Consider the following 19,744-nt stretch of genomic DNA (forward strand, 5'->3'; position numbering starts at 1 on the left):
GAATATTTGCTAGATAGAGAACGATTGTTGGTGTTGAATCGGCACCAAAGCACTCGCTTTCGATCACATCTTTGCACACTGCTGTGCGGCGAATAGGCAACAGCCATGACGGCGTTTGACAAGTCCGCTTTCGCAGCGTTTGGAGTCAATCGTAGGTGAGTAGCGGCAGTGGAGGGCAAGAAGATTCTTTTTCTCTACAGCGCAAACGAGCACGCTTGATTGACCCTTCCGTTCCAGATACTTCAAAATCAATGGATACCACCCATCCTCCGTGTCTTCCCTTAACTGACCAGACATTAATGTGGCCGCTTAAACATTGAACCGTTTCCCAGATAGACCGTTTCTCAACTCTTGAAACTCCGCCACGTTCATTGAACCCAAATCCCTCAGTGTCCTGTTCCGTTCTCCCGTTAAATCAAATGCACAGTGAGCGAAGGTGCAACTGTGTAGCCAACGCTTTTACGCCTTTAGTGCTTCATCTCCAAGTCGCCGGTAGTGAACCTCTCGAACTTGACTCTAGCGGGATCAACTCCCCGATCAAGCAGGTATTGAGACATCTCAACCATGAATATCTCGGGACCGCAAATATAGTACTCGGCACCACCGTGGCCGAGGTAGAGCTCTGCAGGATCTATCCGAGCAAGGTCCATGCGAAGGCCAAAGTCGCTTGACGAAGACAGTGAATCGTCGTCCTCGACATCGGCAATCTGGGAGCGGAAGAACTTGGTGATGAAGTTGGCGCGGCTGTAGGCAATCTTGCGGATGTGCTCCTCAAAGGGGGCGTTGCGCGCCGAGCAGTGAATCCATGAGATGGGGCGGACGGCCTGACGCTCAATGATGGTGTTGCAGATAGACATCAGCGGCGTGACACCAACACCGGCAGAGATAAGGACAACGGGAAGAGTTCCGGCAGCGTGCGTGTCGAAGAAGAAGTCGCCTGTGGGATGTGTCAACTCCACAATGTCGCCAGGCTTCTTCTCGTCGATGAGAAAGTTCGAGAAGACGCCCGGGTTGAGGTTGAAGACGGCCTGGCCCTTGCCGACCTTGACACCTTGATCACGCTTAACGGTGATGCGGTAGTAGTCGGGGCGAGGAGAGTCGCTGAGAGAGTACTGGCGGGACTGCAGGTGTCCGAGGCCCGGGATCGTCGAGCGGAGGGAGGTGTACTGGCCAGGATAGAAGTCTGGGAGACGCTTGCCGTCTAATGGGACCATGTAGAAGGAGAAGATGTCGTCCGTCTCGGCAACCTTCCGCTCGATGCGGAACTTGCGCCATCCCTTCCACTTGTCGTCGTCAAACTCGCGGTACATTTGGGCCTCACGGCCGATGAGCATCTTGGCAAGAATCCAGTAGGCCTTTGTCCAAGCCTCACGAATCTCAGGCGTCATGGCTGGGCCGAGGACTTGACCGAAGGCCTGAATGAGGTACTTGCCGACAATGTCATAATGTTCGGGTTGGATTCCGAGCGAGCAGTGCTTGTTGCACATGCGCTCGAGCTTGGGAATGAGCTCGCTGATGTGGTTGAGGTTGGAAGCAAAAGCGAGGATAACGCCCGTCAAGGCGCGTGGTTGACGACCGTTGGCCTGATTGACTTTGTTGAAGTGGTCGTGAAGCTCCGGGTGAGCGCGCAGCATGTTGGCATAGAAGATGGATGTGATGGTCTCTCCGTGCTCACGGAGGGCGGGGATGGTCCCCCTGACCAGTTGTGACTGCTTGTATGTCAAGGCCATGACTGTGACTGTGTGACGGAATATCAGGCGAAAGGAAAAGCTTGTGGTGTCGGGATTCCCAGTTCGCTGAAGATGAAGTTCGAATCCTCAGCTGATCGTCGGTGTTCCTCGAACAAAGAAAGGGAAGCCTTGCGGCTGCTTGCTTGTAAATCTAGGAGGACGGGATGAGATAGGATGGAGTATGGATCTCTGGGGCCGCCGACGTGAACAGGGGTGCGGATGGGAAGGGGGTATCAAAAAATGGCACAGACAATGGTAGAAATCCCAAATAGAAGAAGAGCCGGATCCAAGGGTTTGGAACAACAAGCACGCAGCCACTCTCTTGAGAGCGCTGGACTCGGGACGCCCACGAAAGATATATAACCTCTCTCTCAGATGCGGTCTCAATTGGGTTTCCGTAGAACCGCTCCGACCTCATGGAAGGTCGCCCGGGCTCACCCCTCCCCCTCGTCCCCTTCGTCTCGCACTCGCAGGCCCGCGTGTGTTCAAGTCCTCGCGGCTTGCAGGCTTCGAATCAGGCACCGCCGTCTCGATGGATATACATCGTATGATTTGTATGCCGTAGTGTAAAAAGAAAGCTGGGCTCCTCATTAGAAGACAGCTCAAGGGGCCCCCCATGCATGGATCCAAGGGTGAGAGGCCCATGGAGAAGGCAGCTTGTACATACGTACCGTTGACAGTTGCCCATGAACAGCGCCAATGGCAAACGGTGGTTTGCGATGAACCGAAGAGCGGTTGAGAGTCAGCCCTGTCTGCGTCGGTGGTACAAGGCCCCGGGGTCCCAGGAGCGTCCCAGGAGACCAGGGGTCCGCAGGAGGGCTAAGAGACGCCAGCAAGGATGCCGACTGGACCCTGAGCATGACCCCGAAGCCTCTCCAGTGGGACACCGCCCGTGAGCTGCCGAGCATACCGAGGCGGCGTTGGTCGGGAGCACCCCTTCTAGAAGTGCGCTAAGAGGCGGGTTAACGGTGGATATCCAGTAGGCACGCTTGCAACGGTCTTTGGTCAAGCTCATCGTCGGCGGTCGAGAGGAAGGGGATGATTGCGGATGGAGTCTGCTGTGACTTGCAGCAACATCAATGGAGCCGCGATCGAACACGAAGGGTGAAAAGAATTGGGCTCGTGGAGGCCATAGCTGGGCGTGGGTATTGCTCAGTCCATCTGTCAGTTCTCACTGGTCCATTCGCATCGCGTCAATCCTGCGCGCTGGCCGGAGGTTGGAGCAGAGAAAATTTTGAGCCATCGGACAGGAAACCCCGGGCGGTGATGGAGGCGGCTGGAAGAGGTTTGTGTGGTCCCCTTGTTAGTCCCTTGTCCCTAACAGACGTCAGTGACACGCGATGTCCAGTGGAGAAAACAACACGCCACAGCAGGGAATTGCCGAGTTGCAATTGCAAACTCGTATGATGAGATTTGCGGCTTCCGGATTGCCTAATTTGGGGCCCACGGCGCGCCCAATTATCTCAATATCAATCCATGAAAACGCTGTGCAGCTTGCAGCACGCATCGGCTCTGTACTGCAGCTGCTGGGGGAAGACGCAGAGAGAAAACGACGAGTGAGACTCAGCCGGGAGTCGGAGGTAAAAGAGCCACAGACACTGTGACTTTCCTTCAGTTGGAAGTTCGGCGGATGTTCAGACCCCAATTCCGACCGGGTAAAAGTCTGCGAGCCGTGTTTTTCTGGTTCATTTTCTGCCCACTGAATTGGGGATGAGTATCCGTTCAGATCTTGGAAACGGGTATTGGATGCGATGATGCTCGACTCGAATCCCATCTCAGAGATTGCCGCTCAATTGCGACTTCGGCAAACAGCCCATCAGAAACAGACTTTTGCTGACTCTTTCACCAACAACGTGGTGGAGTTGCAATAACACACCCTTTCTTCCCTGAGTTTCAACTTGAGCCCGAAGGATCGGGTGGAGTGGTCTTAATGTTCCATCCATTACCGACTTGCTCGTACAAAGTACTTGATGCACGAGCGATGTGCGAAGAGACATCCATGCTGTATGTTCGCTTGGTTCTGCTAGAGAAATGCAGCACTGGTCGATGGAAAGAGTTTGTTGGGTCCTGCATTGGCCACAGTGGTTTCCAACACCGGGTCTCTGGACAGAGCCCGTAAGTCGAGACACTTTTTGCAGTGTTTCGTCACGCCACGATCTTCCAGCCTCATCTCCGTCGCTTTCATCTTCGGTACACCATGGTGACGAGAGTTCAGCGCCATCACCTGTCGCCGGCGCCCAAGTCGGGATTCCCCGGGGTTTGCATTGTAAAGCTCATCGACCGCCCCCGAATCACCCCGCATGATCCCCCTGACGGTGGCCTGGTTGCCCGGGCTTGAACTGGCAGCCCTCAGCGGATCAAAGTCCTCTCTACACGCGATTGTCAGATTGTCAATGTGACCTCCACCGGCCAAGTCCACTCTTCAGCTCCAATGATGGAGATCTTGAGAAGATCTCGATGGACCAACCAACAGACGAGATTTTTGGGTGGGGGCCTTGATATGCAAGACTCGAACGGCCCCCTCTCTTTCATCATTTGTGACAGGTGTCAAATGATACGCAAACATTGCAATAAGACGCTTCTCTCCACGCGTCGTATGCAAACATGGCGCATCGTCTTCGAAGCCGAGGATTCTCGGTGGTCGGTGGATGACCGACCATCTCAGGAGTAGCGCCTCGTAGGCGAGGTTCCGAATGGTTTAGCGGGCGCCCAAGTCCAACCACCGCTCTCAATCAACCGAGGCGCACTAACTCGTAAAGGCTTCTCTTCAAAATGTCCAAAATGACATGTCGTTTCCGAGGTGCTTTCCCCTTTGCTAGCTCAAGCAAAGAAGAAAATGTTTGCTCGTTGCATATGCGTCAACGCCACCAGCCCATCAACGCGAGGCGCTCTTCAGCGTTGTGGCGGCCGTTAGATTGCTTTTTGCAGCCCTCGAAGATGAGACTTGATGCAATGCAAGTGTGACCAAGGTTTTGATCAATTTCGGGTCCATGCCAATTATTCCATTTTGCCGGGTCGCAGTGCATTGCTGGGATACCAGCCGAGCTACGCTGTGCGTCGTGTTGCACATGGGCGGCAGCGGCGACCTGCGATGACAAGCAAACATGGTCTCTCGCTGACAACCATGCCTGTTTCGTCGACTCTGCCACACACCTTCTGCTTGGAAAGAAGAAAGGGAAGCCCGTTCGCCATTTGATATTTGACAGGCAAACTTTTCGGTTACGGTCTGGAGCCGCTTGGACTCCCAACATCAAACCAGGTCCTAAAGCCACATGGCTCCCACGATGTTACGCTTAGAAAAAGCAATGTGAAGGCACCACGGATTTCTCCCCGGCAAAGCCACCAACGGTATGTATGTAGCCTTGACTGGACCTGGTCGCCATTTTCCTGTCAATGCCGAGCAGGCAAGCATTTGACGAGCCGACACCATTGAAAATCTCTGCCAACTTCGTCAGGATCCGTCGCTCATGAAACATGTTTGCTCAGTCAATCGTCAAGCGAGACGAGGGCTGCTCACGTATCGGACCGTATCCTGCACGACCTCCACATGCCAGGCATCAACATGTCGCCAACGACTTGATGATTCGTCGGCAGACCGGACCCATCATGAAGTCCCAACTCCAGGGAAGTACGGATACTGTCGAGCCAGCACCGGCATCTGCATGGACGGGACCGTTGATGTCGTGGGGCCGACTGTGGAGGAGGCCACTGGAAGACTGCAACAGCGACTCCCGCTAATGCTGACTTTAGGAGCATGCAGATACCTGCCTCTTCGACCCTAGATCATAGGTGATATTGCCTCGGCTGAGATTTTCCTCGACGTCCTGAGGTGTGTACTGACATTGGCATGGTCCTCCAAAGCCCACATTTCGCTTCTCGCGGAGAGATCTTCGGCGGCCACCGCCAACAAGAGGCAAAAGTATCCATCCAGTTCGCGAGCCTGAAGCGGATGGCAAGGCACACAGCTCATACTCGCCACCAAGCTAACATTCGAAGCTTGCATGGAGCTTTTCTAGCCCTTCGGGCTAATCTTTGAGCCGCGCGACAAGATAGCCGCGTTGTCTGCACAGCTTGAGAGCCCACATCTCTCGGAACTGTATACGAGACCGAATTCCGTAGTCTTGATTCCAAAGCGATGGCCATGCCAACTTCATATCCAGTCTGCCAATTTTCTTGAGTCGATGACGATAGCCAGACCATCGCCAAAACATTCCGCATGATTTGGACTGCAAATAAGCCTGTCTTGTGTCTTGGATCCTGGAAGGACATCCGCGCGTCTTCGTTCTCGTGACGTCTTATCCCATGCCTGCAAGAGCTTAGTGCTTCGCTCAGATTTGCTCGTGACGCCCGACCGTACGGTCGTAAAGAAGGAGTGTTGTACCTCACACAGATACAGAATGAATCGCATGCCGTCAAACCTCCGGCTATCGGTTCAGCGCCTCCGTTCGGCCGATTTCTCCGGGCCCGACGATGCCGACCCGCTCCACCGTTCCACGAACCTGGCTGAACGAATCTGAAGAACTGGGCGAACGACCCACGGGACGTCCGGCCTCCGTACTTTTCGCATGGGACACTCTCAAAAAGAAATGTGATCAATCAACCAGATATATCTTGCGTCCGTCGATTCCAATAGATATTGCAACGTCGGCCCACGGGGCCGCATGCGGAATCCTGAGCTCGTACCCGCTGTCAGCCCAAGGTCAAGATCCATCATTCAAGCACTTGTCTTCAGCAGAAATGTGAATCATGCCTGAAATTTTCCAACTGAAAGCCCGGGGCAGCGTGCCCGTGCACACTTGTTGATCATTGAAGTGGATTCAACGTGCCCAGGGCTGAGGCACTCGTGCACGAACAATACGAACAATCGAAAGCACGTCATGCTGGCATCCGTGCCTTGCAGATGGCTCCGCCGCATCTATTTGTCGCTTATGATCTGCCACCGGCCTTTCGATTTGGTCCGAGCCTGCTCTGGAGCGCGCCCACTGTGGTTGATCCCTTGGTGTTGCTGACGAGAAATGTTGTCTGGCAGCAAGTAACCTCGGGGGAAATCGGAGCGGCCTGGATGGGGAAACCAGGGGCCGCGAGCGCGTTATCACACCAAATAACTCTGTATAAGCGTTGTTGGCAGTACGGACGCGTCTCGTGTGATGAGATGAAGTTGAACAGCGGTCGTTGGAAGGGGACGATGGCTGCACTGAGTGACAATGAAGTTATTGAAGGCCTGTCCCACTTCCAATACCCTAAATGCGGGAGGCGACTTTCGGCAGCTAACCGACCATTCATGCAATAAACGTGGGGTTTCTCTGGGTTGTCAATGTCGGCAGTGGCCGGTGTTCCTTGCATCCTTGACGTGTGCCGTCCCAAAACGGGAAAAAGCTTGTACTACTGGCCCGTTTTAGGAAACACCGTGACTGACATCGGTTGCTGCTACTCGGAAGGACCATAAGCAACATCGTATCTCAAAGCGACAGAGTCTCAAGGAGATTTGGTCTGAGTGGCAGTATGTTGGAGAAGCTGCCGTTGGAGAGCTGGCAACATAATTACCAAAGGCTTGTCTCGGCGGCTATCGGAAAGGTCACTATTCGATGTCGAATCATCTCAGTCAGAAACGCCGGCAATTGCTGGATGTACTTTGTAGCAGCTCAGAATGCCGAACCCGATCGCGAGAATCTCTCCCATTCGAATAGTAATGTGCGTCGAAATTCTGCCCTTCGATCATGACTCGCTTCCAAGGGAGTACTCGTTATCGGATCGAATAAAATGTCGGTGGCGAGAGGACAGCACAATTGTGTTCCAGCTGGATGGTTCGATGAGCGGAGACCGGTCCCTCTTGAACAAGAAGAAGCGTAAACGCGGTGCGGTCCTAGACTCCCAGGGCGTGCGATGGGTATCAGAAGGCATGGTGGCCGAGGATCGTCGGAGTCGGACTGGATCTCCGAAGGAAATGGGAACGTTCCTCCTACCATAATTCCAAGGAAACGTTCACCGACAAACCAAGGCGGTGAAGAAGGTTCACTTGACACCAGGCGTCCTGTTAATTCCCTTGCAAGCCGTAGCACGTGTCGCGATAACCCCACGCCGAAGCACCCCAGAGCCTCGTGGCGGGCAGTTTGCCACCGGAGATAACAGTTTGACAGCTTCACGTGTCTAACGTTCATGCATCATGAACCCAAAGGAATGGGTACGACACAGTGACAGGTGCAAGGACAGGGGCCGGCGATGGTGTTTGGGCGGTAGCGTGATTGAAGGCCATCTCTCCGCAATAAGCGAACGATGTTAGCGTGGCAGAAGAGAGCGAATCTGACGATGCCGCGAGTCAGGCACTCGCAAAGCAAGGGTCCGACTTGAGTGGAGATTGAACAGAAGAATCATGGTCGACGTTGGAAAAGAGTGTAGATGGATGGTTGAAGTTGGAGTTGAAGTTGAGATGGTGAAACTTGACAGGTGCACTAAAGCACTTACTTTACCGGATGGAAGTCGCCATGCGTCGAGTTCTGGGGGGCGCTCCTTCCTCCCTGCCGGCACTCGCTTAGGTACATAGCACGGATAGTGGCCCCGGTGGCCGGCGGTCGGCTCCGAGGCGCTGCGGAGGTAACAGCCACCCGCCCCGCGTTTTCGGAGCTGCAAGTTGCCATTTCGAGCCATTTGCGGACCTCTACTTCTCCATCAGTGTTTATGTTTGATACTGGCCACTTTGCATCTTTTTCTTGGCCAATCGCAACTTCTTCGAGACCGTTAAAAGACTTCGTGATTGGCTTCCGTTCAGCCGGAACCTTTCCCACTAACGCACTCCTCTCATCTCTCATCACATCATCCAGCTCCACCATGTCAACGACTCCGTTCCCGGTCCCCAACGCCACGGTGCCTTACTGGCGATCGCAACTCCACGAGCTTGATAGCTTTCAGAGCTCCGAGACATTGCCAGCAGAGCAGGATATCGTCATCATCGGCGCTGGGTACACAGGGACAGCTCTAGCCCATTACCTCCTCGACGGCCTCGATGACTCCTCCCGGCCTTCCATTACCATCCTCGAAGCCAGACAAGCTTGCTCGGGAGCGACGGCTCGCAATGGTAAGTTACGTTCTCCAGTGCAGCAGCCCCGCACTAACACCAACCAGGCGGTCACGTAAGACCCGACCTCTATCAAGGCCTTCCTGGTCTGATTAGGAAGTACGGGCAAGAGGCAGCTGACGAGATGGCCTCGTTTGAGCTTTCCAACCTCCATGCTGTCAGAGATCTCGTCAGGGAGAACAAAATAGACTGCGACTTCAGAGTGACCACCTCCATGGCTGTTCTCAGAAAGGATGAGCACGCCCTGCCGTTCAAGAAAGGTATCGATGAGCTCCTTCAGCTAGGATCACCAACAGCCAAGCTCGTTCACACTGTCGAGGGCAAGGCAGCTGAAACATTTTCCGGAGTCAAAGACGCCACCACAGCGTTCGCTTTCGAGGCCGGCTCTATTTGGTATGGTCCTGTCAGAGACGTCTCCAAGAGAGAACCACATTGACCCTTGCAGGCCCTACAAGTTTGTCATGTCCCTCCTGTCACAAGCCGTCAGCAAGGGAGCTCAGCTTCACACGCATACTCCCGTCACTCAAGTGTCCGACACCCAAGACAACGGGTTCTGGACGGTGACCACCCCCAGAGGTGCCATTAGAGCCAGAACCGTCCTCTTTGCATCCAACGCGTACACCTCCTCGCTGCTTCCCCAGTACAAGGACCGCATCATCCCAGCTCGGGGGATCTGCAGCCATGTGGTCGTCCCAGAAGGCACGCATCCTCCACATCTTCCTTCGACCTACTCCCTTCGTCACGGTCCCGGCCTGTACGACTACCAGGTCACTCGACCGGACGGGAGCATCATCGTTGGCGGCGGCAGGACGGAGTTTTATCCGAAGCGCCTCGATCAATGGTACAATATCTGGGATGACTCAACTTTGATCGAGCCTGCTGCTACGTACTTTGATGGTTACATGCAGAGAAACTTCCACGGCTGGGAAAACAGCGGAGCCAAGGTTGACAAAATCTGGACGGGAATCATGGGGGTAAGCGCTTCTCAATCACGTCGCAATTCGACCGAGAACTGACCAGATACAGTACACAAATGACCAGCTGCCCCACGTTGGTGCAGTCCCATCCAAACCCGGGCAGTACATCGCCGCAGGGTTCAACGGCCACGGGATGGCCTTTATTCTCCTAACGGCCAAAGGGCTGGCAAAGATCGTCCGAGACGGCGTGCCCTTCTCCCAGTCCGGAGTCCCGCGGCTGTTTGAGACGAGCGAAGCCAGACTCCAGCGAGACGAAAACGAACTTCTTGCATAGTCACATTCTCAGCATGAATTGACTACCAGATCTGGTCCCTGTCGCAAGAAGATCTTCCGACTCTTGCAGATTCCGGACATTACCATGTTGTGGAGAAGAGATGAACCTGCGTGGCTGCCAGGGGGGGCAGATGACAAAGTCGCGGCTGCTAATGACAAACTCTTTAAAGGATCGGTCAGGCGCTGCATGAACGCGGCGCATCAGCAGATGCCGAACCATCCTCTTCCGGGTCCGGCCGAACCCCTGTTCCCCTCGGTGGATCGATCGGACCATGAGCTACGCCTGCAAGGCTGAGATTGTAGGATTCGGGTGCCACCATCAAGCTGGGCGACAGCTCCAACGGCATCTGTCTGAAAACGGCCTCGCGGGGCCGGGAGTGGGTGGAACGAGAAGGATCTCCCGTGCAGGGCGCTTGTGGACTGTCGTCTTTTGCTTACTGGGTCGTCGCATCTGGACCATTTACTCTTTGGAGTGTTCATGCCAAGGCGAGCGTGCATGTCACTCATGTTGGTTCTAGAACCATTCCATGATCTTTCGGGTATGAGATGGTTCATGTACTTTTCATTCATAAATTCGTCACACTATGTGATTAACTCTCGCCATCCCTCGGCGAGTTTCTGACGTCTCGTATGTACGCCCCTCATTACTCGTGCTGTTTTGGTCTATCCAATGTGATAGCCACCACTGATTACCATTATATCGAATTACTAAGGGCGATGTTAGCTACGGCACCGATGTTTGAGTAGGGGCTGGTCAACTTACAATGTCGATCCATCTGGCCATCCACTTGTTGACAGCGGCCTTGGCCTCGTCAACGAGACCGAGTTCAAGGAGCAGCTGCACAGAGCCACGGATGCCGGACTCAAGAGCCGAGGAAATCCAGGCGTGCGTGTAGGAGGTGTGCTCGCCGATGAAGATCATCTACATCACTGTTAGTCTCAACGGCCACAAAAGGAGTTGCAGAAAGGGACGGGTCACTCACGTTGTCGTACGTCTTGAAGTACTCGGGAATGTACAGCTGGTGCTGGCCAGCAACGGGGCTGACCCAGGAGCCGCTCTCGAGGGGGTCGAGCACCCAGCAGCGACGGTTGTAGTTGCCAGTGTACAGCTCGCGGGTGTTCTCGCCGTGGATCTCGACCATGGCGTCGAGGACGTACTGCACGTGCTCCGCCTCGGAGACGGACGCCCAGCGGTGGCCCCAGTCGCCGGAGATGTAGCTGGCGAGCATCGTCGCCTTGCCGGTGCCGTTGATGTTGTACGAGGGGTAGCAGGTGGAGCCGATGCCCGGGATGTCGGAGGTGGTGCTGCAGCCGCCGACGATGGGGTTTTCATAGTGCTCCCAGAAGCGCTCGGAGAACTCGAGGGCAACCTTGCAGGCGCTGGTGTAGGGGAGCTCCTTGATGGCGTTGGAGATGGTCAGGGGCAGGGAGGGGAGGCGCCACTTGCGGATGATGGAGAAGGGGACAGCCATCAGCGCGTAGTCGTAGGAGGCGTTCTGGAAGGTCTTCTCGGTGAAGTTGTTGCGCCACTGGAGGTTGACCTTGGAGTCCTCAGTGAACTGCACGCGCTCGATCTTGCGGTCCATGGTGGTGACGTCGTCAACGAGGGGGTGGAAGGACAGGGGCAGACGGCTGAGACCACCATCAATGGTCCTGTAGGTCGCGGCCTCGAAGTACATGCCCTCGTAGAGGGTGTCCCAGAAAGAGGTAGCGGAGTACATGCCGAGGGCGTCGGTGGAGTTGAGGGAGCCCTTGAGATAGTTCACCATGAAGGCGTATTCAGACCAGGTGTCGCCGCCCAGGCCATTCAAGCCGTTGCGAACCCACTCGCCGTGGGCCTTGTACATGTTCTTCGCCATGGCGACGGAGAAGTCGCTGCCGGGCATGTACTTCTCCTCCTCCGCGGAGAGGGCGTTGGTGGCATCGTCGTAGACGGTCGCGACGGCGAGCGAGGAGTTGGCGGAGATCTGGGCGAGGGTAGGTGGCAGGCCGTTGGCGAGCTTGATGCCGTTCTTGTAAGACAAGCCGTTGACGTTGGACTGGATCCAGGGGATGAAGTCGACGCTGAGGTTCTTGTCGTGGTTGTTAAGCTCGTTCATCTCGGCGGCGAGCTGGAAGACGAGCTGGTGGTCAGAGATGTTGTAAGTGGCGTTGGTCTTGGGGTCGACGTAGGTCTCGGGGAAGCGCATGGGACCCATCTCCTGGTAGGAGTAGTCGAAGGGCCCGCCGGAGAGGTACTCGGTGTGCACACGACCGCCGAGGCGCTGACCGGCCTCGATGATGCTGATGTTGGTCATGCCAGCTTGAGACAGGACGAGGTAGGACATGAGTCCCGCCATGCCTGCGCCTACGATGGCAATCTGCTTAGACTTGGCGGCGTCAACGTCTACGGCGGCAGGCTCCTTGTCCTTGAGCAGGTTGACACCCTCGAACCAGGCGCCGAGGGTGTCGAAGCCAGTCTCGTTGCTCATGTGAATGGCTGGGCTGGTGTCAGCGTTTGAGCGGGATCGAGGGTCGTGGCTATGACTTACATCTCTTGGCAGCACGACGCTTCCAGCTGTGGTGAAGAGTCTGAGGCTCACTTCGGCCAACCAAGGAGCCAGAAACGCTCCAAGCGGAGATACAGCCGTCGGAGTGAGCATCCTCAGGGAGGACCCAGACGAGGCGCTGGGAGTCGCGGACCTCGGACTTGACGATGGTGTGATGAGCATCGTCGAGCGAGACGCCGCGGCAAGATCCGTAAGTGAAGGTGACGGATCCATCAACGGGCTCTTCGATTGTCAGATGAATGTTGGAAACACGAGAAGTGACGGCGTGACGAGTCTCGAGCTTCAGGGGGAGACCAGAAGCAGCCGCGAGGGCGCTTCCGGCGACGAAAGAAAGGAGCCACCGAGACATTGCGAGATCAGAGGACCGAGTTGAGGCTGTCCAGGTGAGATTGGCGTGAGGAGAGAGTCTCTGGATACCTTCATGTTGGTGATACGCCCGCTGGTCTTTATAGACCTGCGGTTGCTATGTGGTCAATCCAGATGCCCGGGCCGGGACCGGTCTATGGATGTCTCTGTCCGACGCGCAAGACTCGCCGAACCACCACGGCCAACAGCCTTGGAAGTGACCTGATCCATGAACATCACAATATTGGTCATCGAACAGTTACGTGAGGCGGTGTCGGCTTGCGCAGCTTCGCAGGCTTACAGCAAATATCATCAAGGGTCGCTGAGGACAGACGAAGAACCCATCCCATCGGAGAGTTTCCCGGTCGTTCAGCTTTACCTGAAGAAGCAGGTGCGAAGGAAATGCCATGTCGATTCTCCCAGGGAGCTCCACGGCTCACCATGTGGTGGCCATGTAGTTTGACGTTGCACAAAGCAGTCGTCGGGCGCGAGGGTCCCGAGTCATTGGGTGCGGTGTCTTATCTGTGGAGGCGGCGCAGGGCGGGAAGATAGGAACGGTTCCTTACCCTTCTTTACCCCGGTGGCGGGGCGATATCCCATCTGTCCCCGTCCTCTTGGCCTCCGGGTGCCGCAGTGGGGGAAACAAGGTGGACATGGGATGGAAAAGTTGTTTCTTGGGCATCGGTATCGGGTTGTCGTCTGCGCCCTTTCGCCCTTTCGGCGCTCATTGTGGGAACGCAGCGGCGTGCGATGGAGAGAAACTGGGGTCGGAGTCTTGGTTCACCGGCTCTCTCCGAGACGTTGCGATAAGACAAACAAACATGTTGGTATATGTCAGCAAGAAGGCCGATGAGCGGCGACCAGCAGTTCGTCGAGGTTCTGCAAAGAGACCTGGAGAAGAAGTGTTACATGATGATGACGGTCAGCTATTCACAAATTGTCCCGCGTGTGTGCGCCCTGTGAGATTTGATAGACATGAAGGATGCCATTTGTTAGATAGGGCGCGCACATCATCGAACGAAGCACCCATTACAAGCCTGAGAATGCTCTTGGCATCATCCTGCTGTCGCAAATGCGAGAAGCCCGTCAGACGGGATCCCATGTGTCCCGTTCGGTGTTCAAAAACCAGCTAGGACGCCGAGATGACACTTGTGACATCTCCGAGCAATTGACCGCGGGATGCAGATTCTCTCCGGTAACGGCTGATCCTAGAGGTCAATGGATATGCCCATCTGCTCCATCTGCAACTGAGCCGGCCCGGTCGTCAATATTTAATCAAAAATACAACGTAGCCGCGACCCAGAAACAAGAAAGAATGCCTCTAAAGGAAGCTTTTGGCGACGGGAGATAAGCACAAATGCCGCACTTGCTGGACGGCAGGCAAAGAGAGAGACGGGAGCCACTGGCAACAGGCTGGAGTGAGTGCCGGACTCCACAAGAACATGTAATTGGTCGAGATAGCCAGTCCCGAATCCCACGGGTGGAGATAAGAGATGCGTCAATTAGTCTCGGCATGTGGGCAGGGCGGCAGCTGGTTGGAAGGTCCAAGAAGAAGAAGCAAGCAGACAAGAAAAAAGACCGATTCACTTGAAGAGGTTGTGAAGTTGAGGCATCACCACAAACAACATGACATTTACGTCTGGTGTTTCCAGAGTTTCGGGGGCCAATGTGTGTTTAAAGTGCATCAGGGTTGTGACGGCGCAAGGGTCAAAAGTTACTGAGGTGTCTTGGGGCTCAATGGCATCATGAGCAGCCAATTGAAGGCCCGGAATGACAAATGTCTCCGTGCGGCATTCTCCACAGCTGTAGAGTGCCGAGAGATTTGGAGATTGAGCTGAGGAGAAGCTGCTGCAGCACGGCTTTGCGGCTCTGCAACTCAAATCACATCATCCGCCAAACCCCCTTTCAGACTTGCCTTCGCAGATTCTGGGGTAACTTACGCCCGCAACTCTGCGCCCGCAAGATCGCGCCCTTAAAGCAACCCCCAGTGAGCATCTCGGGCGTCACAGCAGGCGCAGGAACTGCTGCAGGAGAGATCTCTTTCTCTCTGTCTGTCCAGCTGAGCCAAGACCTGACCCGACGAGGCGGATCGCCTGAGTGAATCATGGCTGAAGCTGCGGGTGCAACTGCGACGGAGACCCCGCCTTGGTGGGCAGCGTTTCCTGCCCCCAAAGCCAAGTCTTTGGAAGTCGAGGCTGACGAGGTGATGGCGTTGCTTGAGGCTAGAGCTGCAGATGGGCAAGATAGGGCCCGCGACTTTCTGCTTGTGGACGTACGCAGGAACGATTGGGAGGGCGGGACGATATCAACGTCGATCAACTTCCCCGCCCAGACGCTGTACCAGACAAGGCCCGTCATCCATGAGTTGTGTAAGCAGGCTGGTGTCAAGCGTGTTATATTTTATTGCGGTGAGTAGCAATCCGCTCTAATCTTCTCTGTCCACAACACACACCACACACTCGAAAAGACCCCTCCCCCCTGCTGAGGCCGTTGCACAGGTAGCAGCAACGGACGCGGCCCACGCTCTGCGAACTGGCTGCAGGATTACTTTGATGACGTTGGCGAGACCGCTGTGCAGGCCGTCATCCTCAAGGGCGGCATCAAGGGCTGGGTACGCAAGTACGGCTGCCGCATGATGGATTGGTATGACGAGAAAGCCTGGGATGTTGCCAAGTGAGTTTTGCCGCATGGACGCCCGAGATCTGAGGTTCGTCAAATGGCAGCTGCGGCGGTCGTGGTGGTTCGCATTGAATGTGACATTTGCTGGTATCTAGCGATCTTTCATCCCCGCCCCTTTGTCTTGGAACCAAATGCATCTTTTTGTGCCGTCATAACGCCGAAGTGTAAAAGCCCCGCAAAAGAATCTCGTGGAAGTCGACCATAGAGTCGTTAGGGAATCTAGCCTCTCTGCTGGCGGTCGTCGCCACCAATTCTCTCCAGCGCCTCCAGCATGACGACTGAGTTGCCGCGGATGACCTGGGTGAGGTTAGCATTGAAATGGTAAATCTGGCGGAGAATACGGTATACGTACAACCATGCCTAGCCTGACCTTCTCGCCGCCCTCCTTCTCCTCGACCGCCTCGTCCAGAACAATATTCAGGAAGACCTATGGAGCTTGTTAGCTCGGAACTCCAAACGACAGAACCAAGAGCGTCGCACATCGTAGCCTCGGAGAACACCGATAACCTTGCGGCTGCCGTTCAATTGAACGAACAGTCTCTTGTCGAGGTACTGCGATAAACGTTAGCGATCATGATCCAGGACAGAAGGGGATGAGCCGATAGAGGAGGTGCCAAAGTAGGCACTCTCCATTAATCTGGTTGTACATCGTACAAGTCCGGAGACTCGGGAATGTCCGTGAGGAAAATGGGCCTCCGTACCTTCTTCAGCTCGGGCTGTGCGGGCGCCATCTTGTGCTGTCTGTCTGTGGGGTGTGTATGGTTTGGATATGGGTGATGTCAATCGAGGCGCGAAATGGGCTTTGCGACGCGACGAAGCTATCGATGCTCTGTCTGTAGCCTGCCGAGGGCAGCCTGGCTTGGGCGGTGTCGAAATTTGGGTGGGTCACGTGGCGATAAGAAAGCTTATCTGCGCGTTCTCAAGGTGAGGTTCCCAGGCAACGCAACTGAGCGGCCTCGAATTATCGGAGCTTCAACACCTTCGAAATTCTACCGAAAATACATCATCTGTCAGGATGAGCTCGTTCACGCCAAAGAGGAAAGCTCGTGTGATCAAAGTCCACGACGAAGAGGATGATGATGCGTCAAAAAGCTCGCCGGAGCCGGTGAAGGATGGTGAGTCTGCAGTCCCCGTCCAGAGACGATGCGCTGATGCCGTTCGCAAGGCTAATGGGGTGGCAGACGGTGCGCCGATAGCAGTAAAATTCACGCGAAAGCCATTCCGACAGAGCGGCCTACGAAAGAGCATCAACGTCAGCGAGGTCGAGGACTCCAATGGCGGTGCTGCGATCAGCGACTCGGGCAAGTCCAAGGGCTCCACGCAACAGGACGACGACGAAGATGACGGTCCCGTGGTGATCCGTCCAACGGTCAGCCGTTCCGGGTCTTTGAAGCAGAAGAAGCGCCAGTCTTCGTCGAGACTGTCGTTTGGTGGTGCCCAGGGCGGCGGTGACGATGGGGAAAAGACCGAGTACACCACGCCCAAGAAGGCCACCCTGGGATACACAGCTTTGGAGAACAGCGCGATCAAGAACCGTCTGCCGATGCGCACCTTCCGCGACGAGGAAGAAGACCGGCCGAGGTACAGTAAGGAATACCTGGACGAGCTACAAAACTCGACGCCCAACACGCCGCAGAACCTTGCATCGCAGCGCGTGCACGACGAGGACGAGATGGACCTGGATGCATCCGAACTCGAAGGGGCACTGATTGTCAACTCGGACGAACTTGGCTCGCGGCCTCAGCAGACGAACATCCTTACCGACGCGGAGATTCAAGAGCGCAAAGAGCGCAGAGCACGATTAGCACAGGAGCAGTCTGGCGACGACTTCATTTCTTTCGACGATGATGAGGGCGGTGCCTCGCTGCGCAAGAAGAAGGCTGACACTCGGCTTGTGCCTGAGGATGAGGATCTTGGTGAAGGGTTCGACGACTTTGTCGAGGACGGTGGGCTCTCACTAGGTAGAAAGGCCGAGAGGGAAGAGAAGCTCCGCCGGCGGCGCGAGATGGCAGAGCAGATCAAGATGGCCGAGGGCGATTCTGGTGATGAATCGGACGCTTCGGAGGCGGAGCGGCGTGCGGCGTTCGAAGCAGCGCAGACGCGCTCCGGTATGGATGGTTTGGAGAAGCCTCAGACCAACCCGGCCGAGCACCTTCTCCAGGTACCACCTAAAATCACGCCGTTGCCGGACCTGTCAGAGTGCCTGTCGAGGTTACAGATGACGATGCGGGCCATGGAGCTGGAGTTGGCGGACAAGACGAAGCGGGTGGAGGGACTGAAACAGGAGAAGGAAAGCATCCTGACCAGAAAGGATGAGGTGCAGGAGCTTCTCAACGAGGCTGGACAGAAGTATACCAGCGCGGTCGGCACATCATCAGCCGCAGAATCTGCTGCACAGTCTCCGGCAAGACAGATCACGAACACTGGCGCCAGTGAATTAAGGGTGGAGAGGGGGCTGGAGAGCCTTGGAACGACACCAAGTGAGCGCCCGGATCCAGATGACCTGGGTTAGTTGGGTTACGTACGTGCACCTAGCAAATTAATGATACCCAACATAGACTGCTTTCATGGAACCATTGCTTCAATTCTTTGATTGTCTAAGAAATAACCTCTCCATAAACAGAGAGAAATGTCCTGCCAATGCCAACGCCGCATGAGAATACACCTATGGTACAGACTACCACTTGCCAATTATAAGCACAGTCACTACACTCATTCCAATCCACATTGAACTCGCAAAGCCTTATCGTCGATGGCTTTACTTCGATCTGGAGACACCAGCACCAATGACGCCAGGAAGCGGCTCCTCGCCGACGTTGAAGAGGAGAGAGATGGCGAAGTAGAGGGTGCCAATCAAAGCGATACCGAAACCAGTGAAGAGCCAAAAGGGAACGCTGACATCAACCTTGCTGCAAGCAGGTCCGCCCCAGTGGGTGACGCTGCCAGTCTTGCTGGACTTGGTGGACAAGCAGGCACAGGCAAAGCAAGTGCCGGTAGACTGACCGTCGGCCTTCTGGTACTTGTTGACGCACTCGCCGTGGCCCGAGCAGTTCCTGGTGTCCTTGACACAGGCGTCGGCCGACGAGAAGCAGGAGGGGATGCTGCCGCGCTTGATCTCGCCGGGGAAGGGGGTGGCGCTCTCGGCGGGGCTCGTGGGCGCGGGCTTGTCCTGCTTGTCGGACTCGGTCTTCATGACGGACTCGACCTGGCGGCGGCGAAGCTCCTCAGGCTTGGAAGACCAGTGACGAATCTGAGAGTTGCGGGAGGACTCGGGCATGGCAACGAGGATAGTCTCCATCTCGCCGTTCTGGGCCAGCTGGCGGAGGAGGGAAGCGTTCTCGGAGATGGAGTTGATGATGGAGGAGTCCTGCGAATCCATTGGCATTAGCATTTGGGCATCCATCATAGCGGTTGAATAGTTAAATTACCTTCTTCACGTCGTATCTGACGACGGACGACTTGCCACTCCAGCACTCCTCGGCAAAGGGGTTGATGGCCTTGTCGAACTTGCAGCCCTTCGGGGTGACGCCGACGTTCTGGAAGTCGTTGGCCAGCAGCAGGGTGTTGGCAGCGGCGGAGGGTGCGTCGCCGACCCTGAAGCTGGGTCCAGCACCAATGGACTTTTGAAGCGCCTTGGCATCATCGCCAGTGATGCCCTCGAGCATGACAACAAGCTGGGACGGGTTGGTGGAGGCGGCGTTGCTGAAGAGACCCTGGGGCGACAGGCCGAAGTCGTTCAGGTAGTTGACTGCCTTCTCGCTGGACATGGTCTCGGGGAGATCCCAGGTGCCATGCTGGCCCTCGGGGGACAGACGCTGGAGGAGGATGAGGCGGGCAATCTGTCGTGGTAATGATGGGATGTCGGAACTGGAGGTTGAGGTCTGCTTCGATTGCAGGAGATATACGTCAGCGGGCTGGTCGGAGGACAGCGCGGTCGCGACGCCAGCCAGGGCTGTCGCAAGCCCAACGGAGACCTTCATGATGTCGAACGCGGTGGATGGAATTCGGGGATGGATTCGACGATGGGGTTGTTGACGGGTGGGCGAGCTTGATGCTGCAGGTGGCTGCTATCTCCAAGGCCAAAGCTGCGTCGAGTCGGCACGTAAGTCGACGGGAGCT

At 55.7% G+C, this 19,744-nt stretch overlaps 7 protein-coding genes across 7 annotated transcripts; 3 read left to right on the top strand and 4 right to left on the bottom strand.

Moving 5' to 3' along the window:
• Positions 1-467: 467 nt before the first annotated feature.
• Positions 468-1,730, bottom strand: COL26b_004625 (uncharacterized protein; the record flags this gene model as incomplete). The annotated part of the gene is made up of 1 exon (XM_053177496.1): positions 468-1,730. The coding sequence occupies one exon, from the start codon at positions 1,728-1,730 to the stop codon at positions 468-470; it is 1,263 nt and encodes a 420-aa protein (XP_053038610.1).
• Positions 1,731-8,555: 6,825 nt separating this feature from the next.
• COL26b_004626 (uncharacterized protein) lies at positions 8,556-10,053 on the top strand (the record flags this gene model as incomplete). The annotated part of the gene is made up of 4 exons (XM_053177497.1): positions 8,556-8,802; positions 8,850-9,195; positions 9,248-9,776; positions 9,829-10,053. 4 exons carry the CDS (start codon positions 8,556-8,558, stop codon positions 10,051-10,053), a joined length of 1,347 nt encoding a protein of 448 aa, XP_053038611.1.
• Positions 10,054-10,757: 704 nt separating this feature from the next.
• Positions 10,758-12,950, bottom strand: COL26b_004627 (uncharacterized protein; the record flags this gene model as incomplete). The annotated part of the gene is made up of 4 exons (XM_053177498.1): positions 10,758-10,760; positions 10,816-10,974; positions 11,036-12,531; positions 12,584-12,950. The coding sequence occupies 4 exons, from the start codon at positions 12,948-12,950 to the stop codon at positions 10,758-10,760; spliced, it is 2,025 nt and encodes a 674-aa protein (XP_053038612.1).
• A 2,100-nt stretch (positions 12,951-15,050) lies between these two features.
• On the top strand, positions 15,051-15,623 carry COL26b_004628 (uncharacterized protein; the record flags this gene model as incomplete). Its single annotated transcript, XM_053177499.1, has 2 exons — positions 15,051-15,336; positions 15,445-15,623. The coding sequence occupies 2 exons, from the start codon at positions 15,051-15,053 to the stop codon at positions 15,621-15,623; spliced, it is 465 nt and encodes a 154-aa protein (XP_053038613.1).
• Positions 15,624-15,844: 221 nt separating this feature from the next.
• SMG1 (Serine/threonine-protein kinase smg1) lies at positions 15,845-16,356 on the bottom strand (the record flags this gene model as incomplete). The annotated part of the gene is made up of 4 exons (XM_053177500.1): positions 15,845-15,922; positions 15,978-16,052; positions 16,106-16,177; positions 16,327-16,356. The coding sequence occupies 4 exons, from the start codon at positions 16,354-16,356 to the stop codon at positions 15,845-15,847; spliced, it is 255 nt and encodes an 84-aa protein (XP_053038614.1).
• Positions 16,357-16,640: 284 nt separating this feature from the next.
• On the top strand, positions 16,641-18,137 carry COL26b_004630 (uncharacterized protein; the record flags this gene model as incomplete). The annotated part of the gene is made up of 1 exon (XM_053177501.1): positions 16,641-18,137. The coding sequence occupies one exon, from the start codon at positions 16,641-16,643 to the stop codon at positions 18,135-18,137; it is 1,497 nt and encodes a 498-aa protein (XP_053038615.1).
• A 246-nt stretch (positions 18,138-18,383) lies between these two features.
• On the bottom strand, positions 18,384-19,605 carry COL26b_004631 (uncharacterized protein; the record flags this gene model as incomplete). The annotated part of the gene is made up of 2 exons (XM_053177502.1): positions 18,384-18,992; positions 19,054-19,605. The coding sequence occupies 2 exons, from the start codon at positions 19,603-19,605 to the stop codon at positions 18,384-18,386; spliced, it is 1,161 nt and encodes a 386-aa protein (XP_053038616.1).
• Positions 19,606-19,744: the final 139 nt, after the last annotated feature.

The sequence above is a fragment of the Colletotrichum chrysophilum genome (assembly GCF_026319265.1).
Source record: "Colletotrichum chrysophilum strain AFK26 chromosome Unknown scaffold_28, whole genome shotgun sequence".
Lineage (NCBI taxonomy): Eukaryota > Fungi > Ascomycota > Sordariomycetes > Glomerellales > Glomerellaceae > Colletotrichum > Colletotrichum chrysophilum.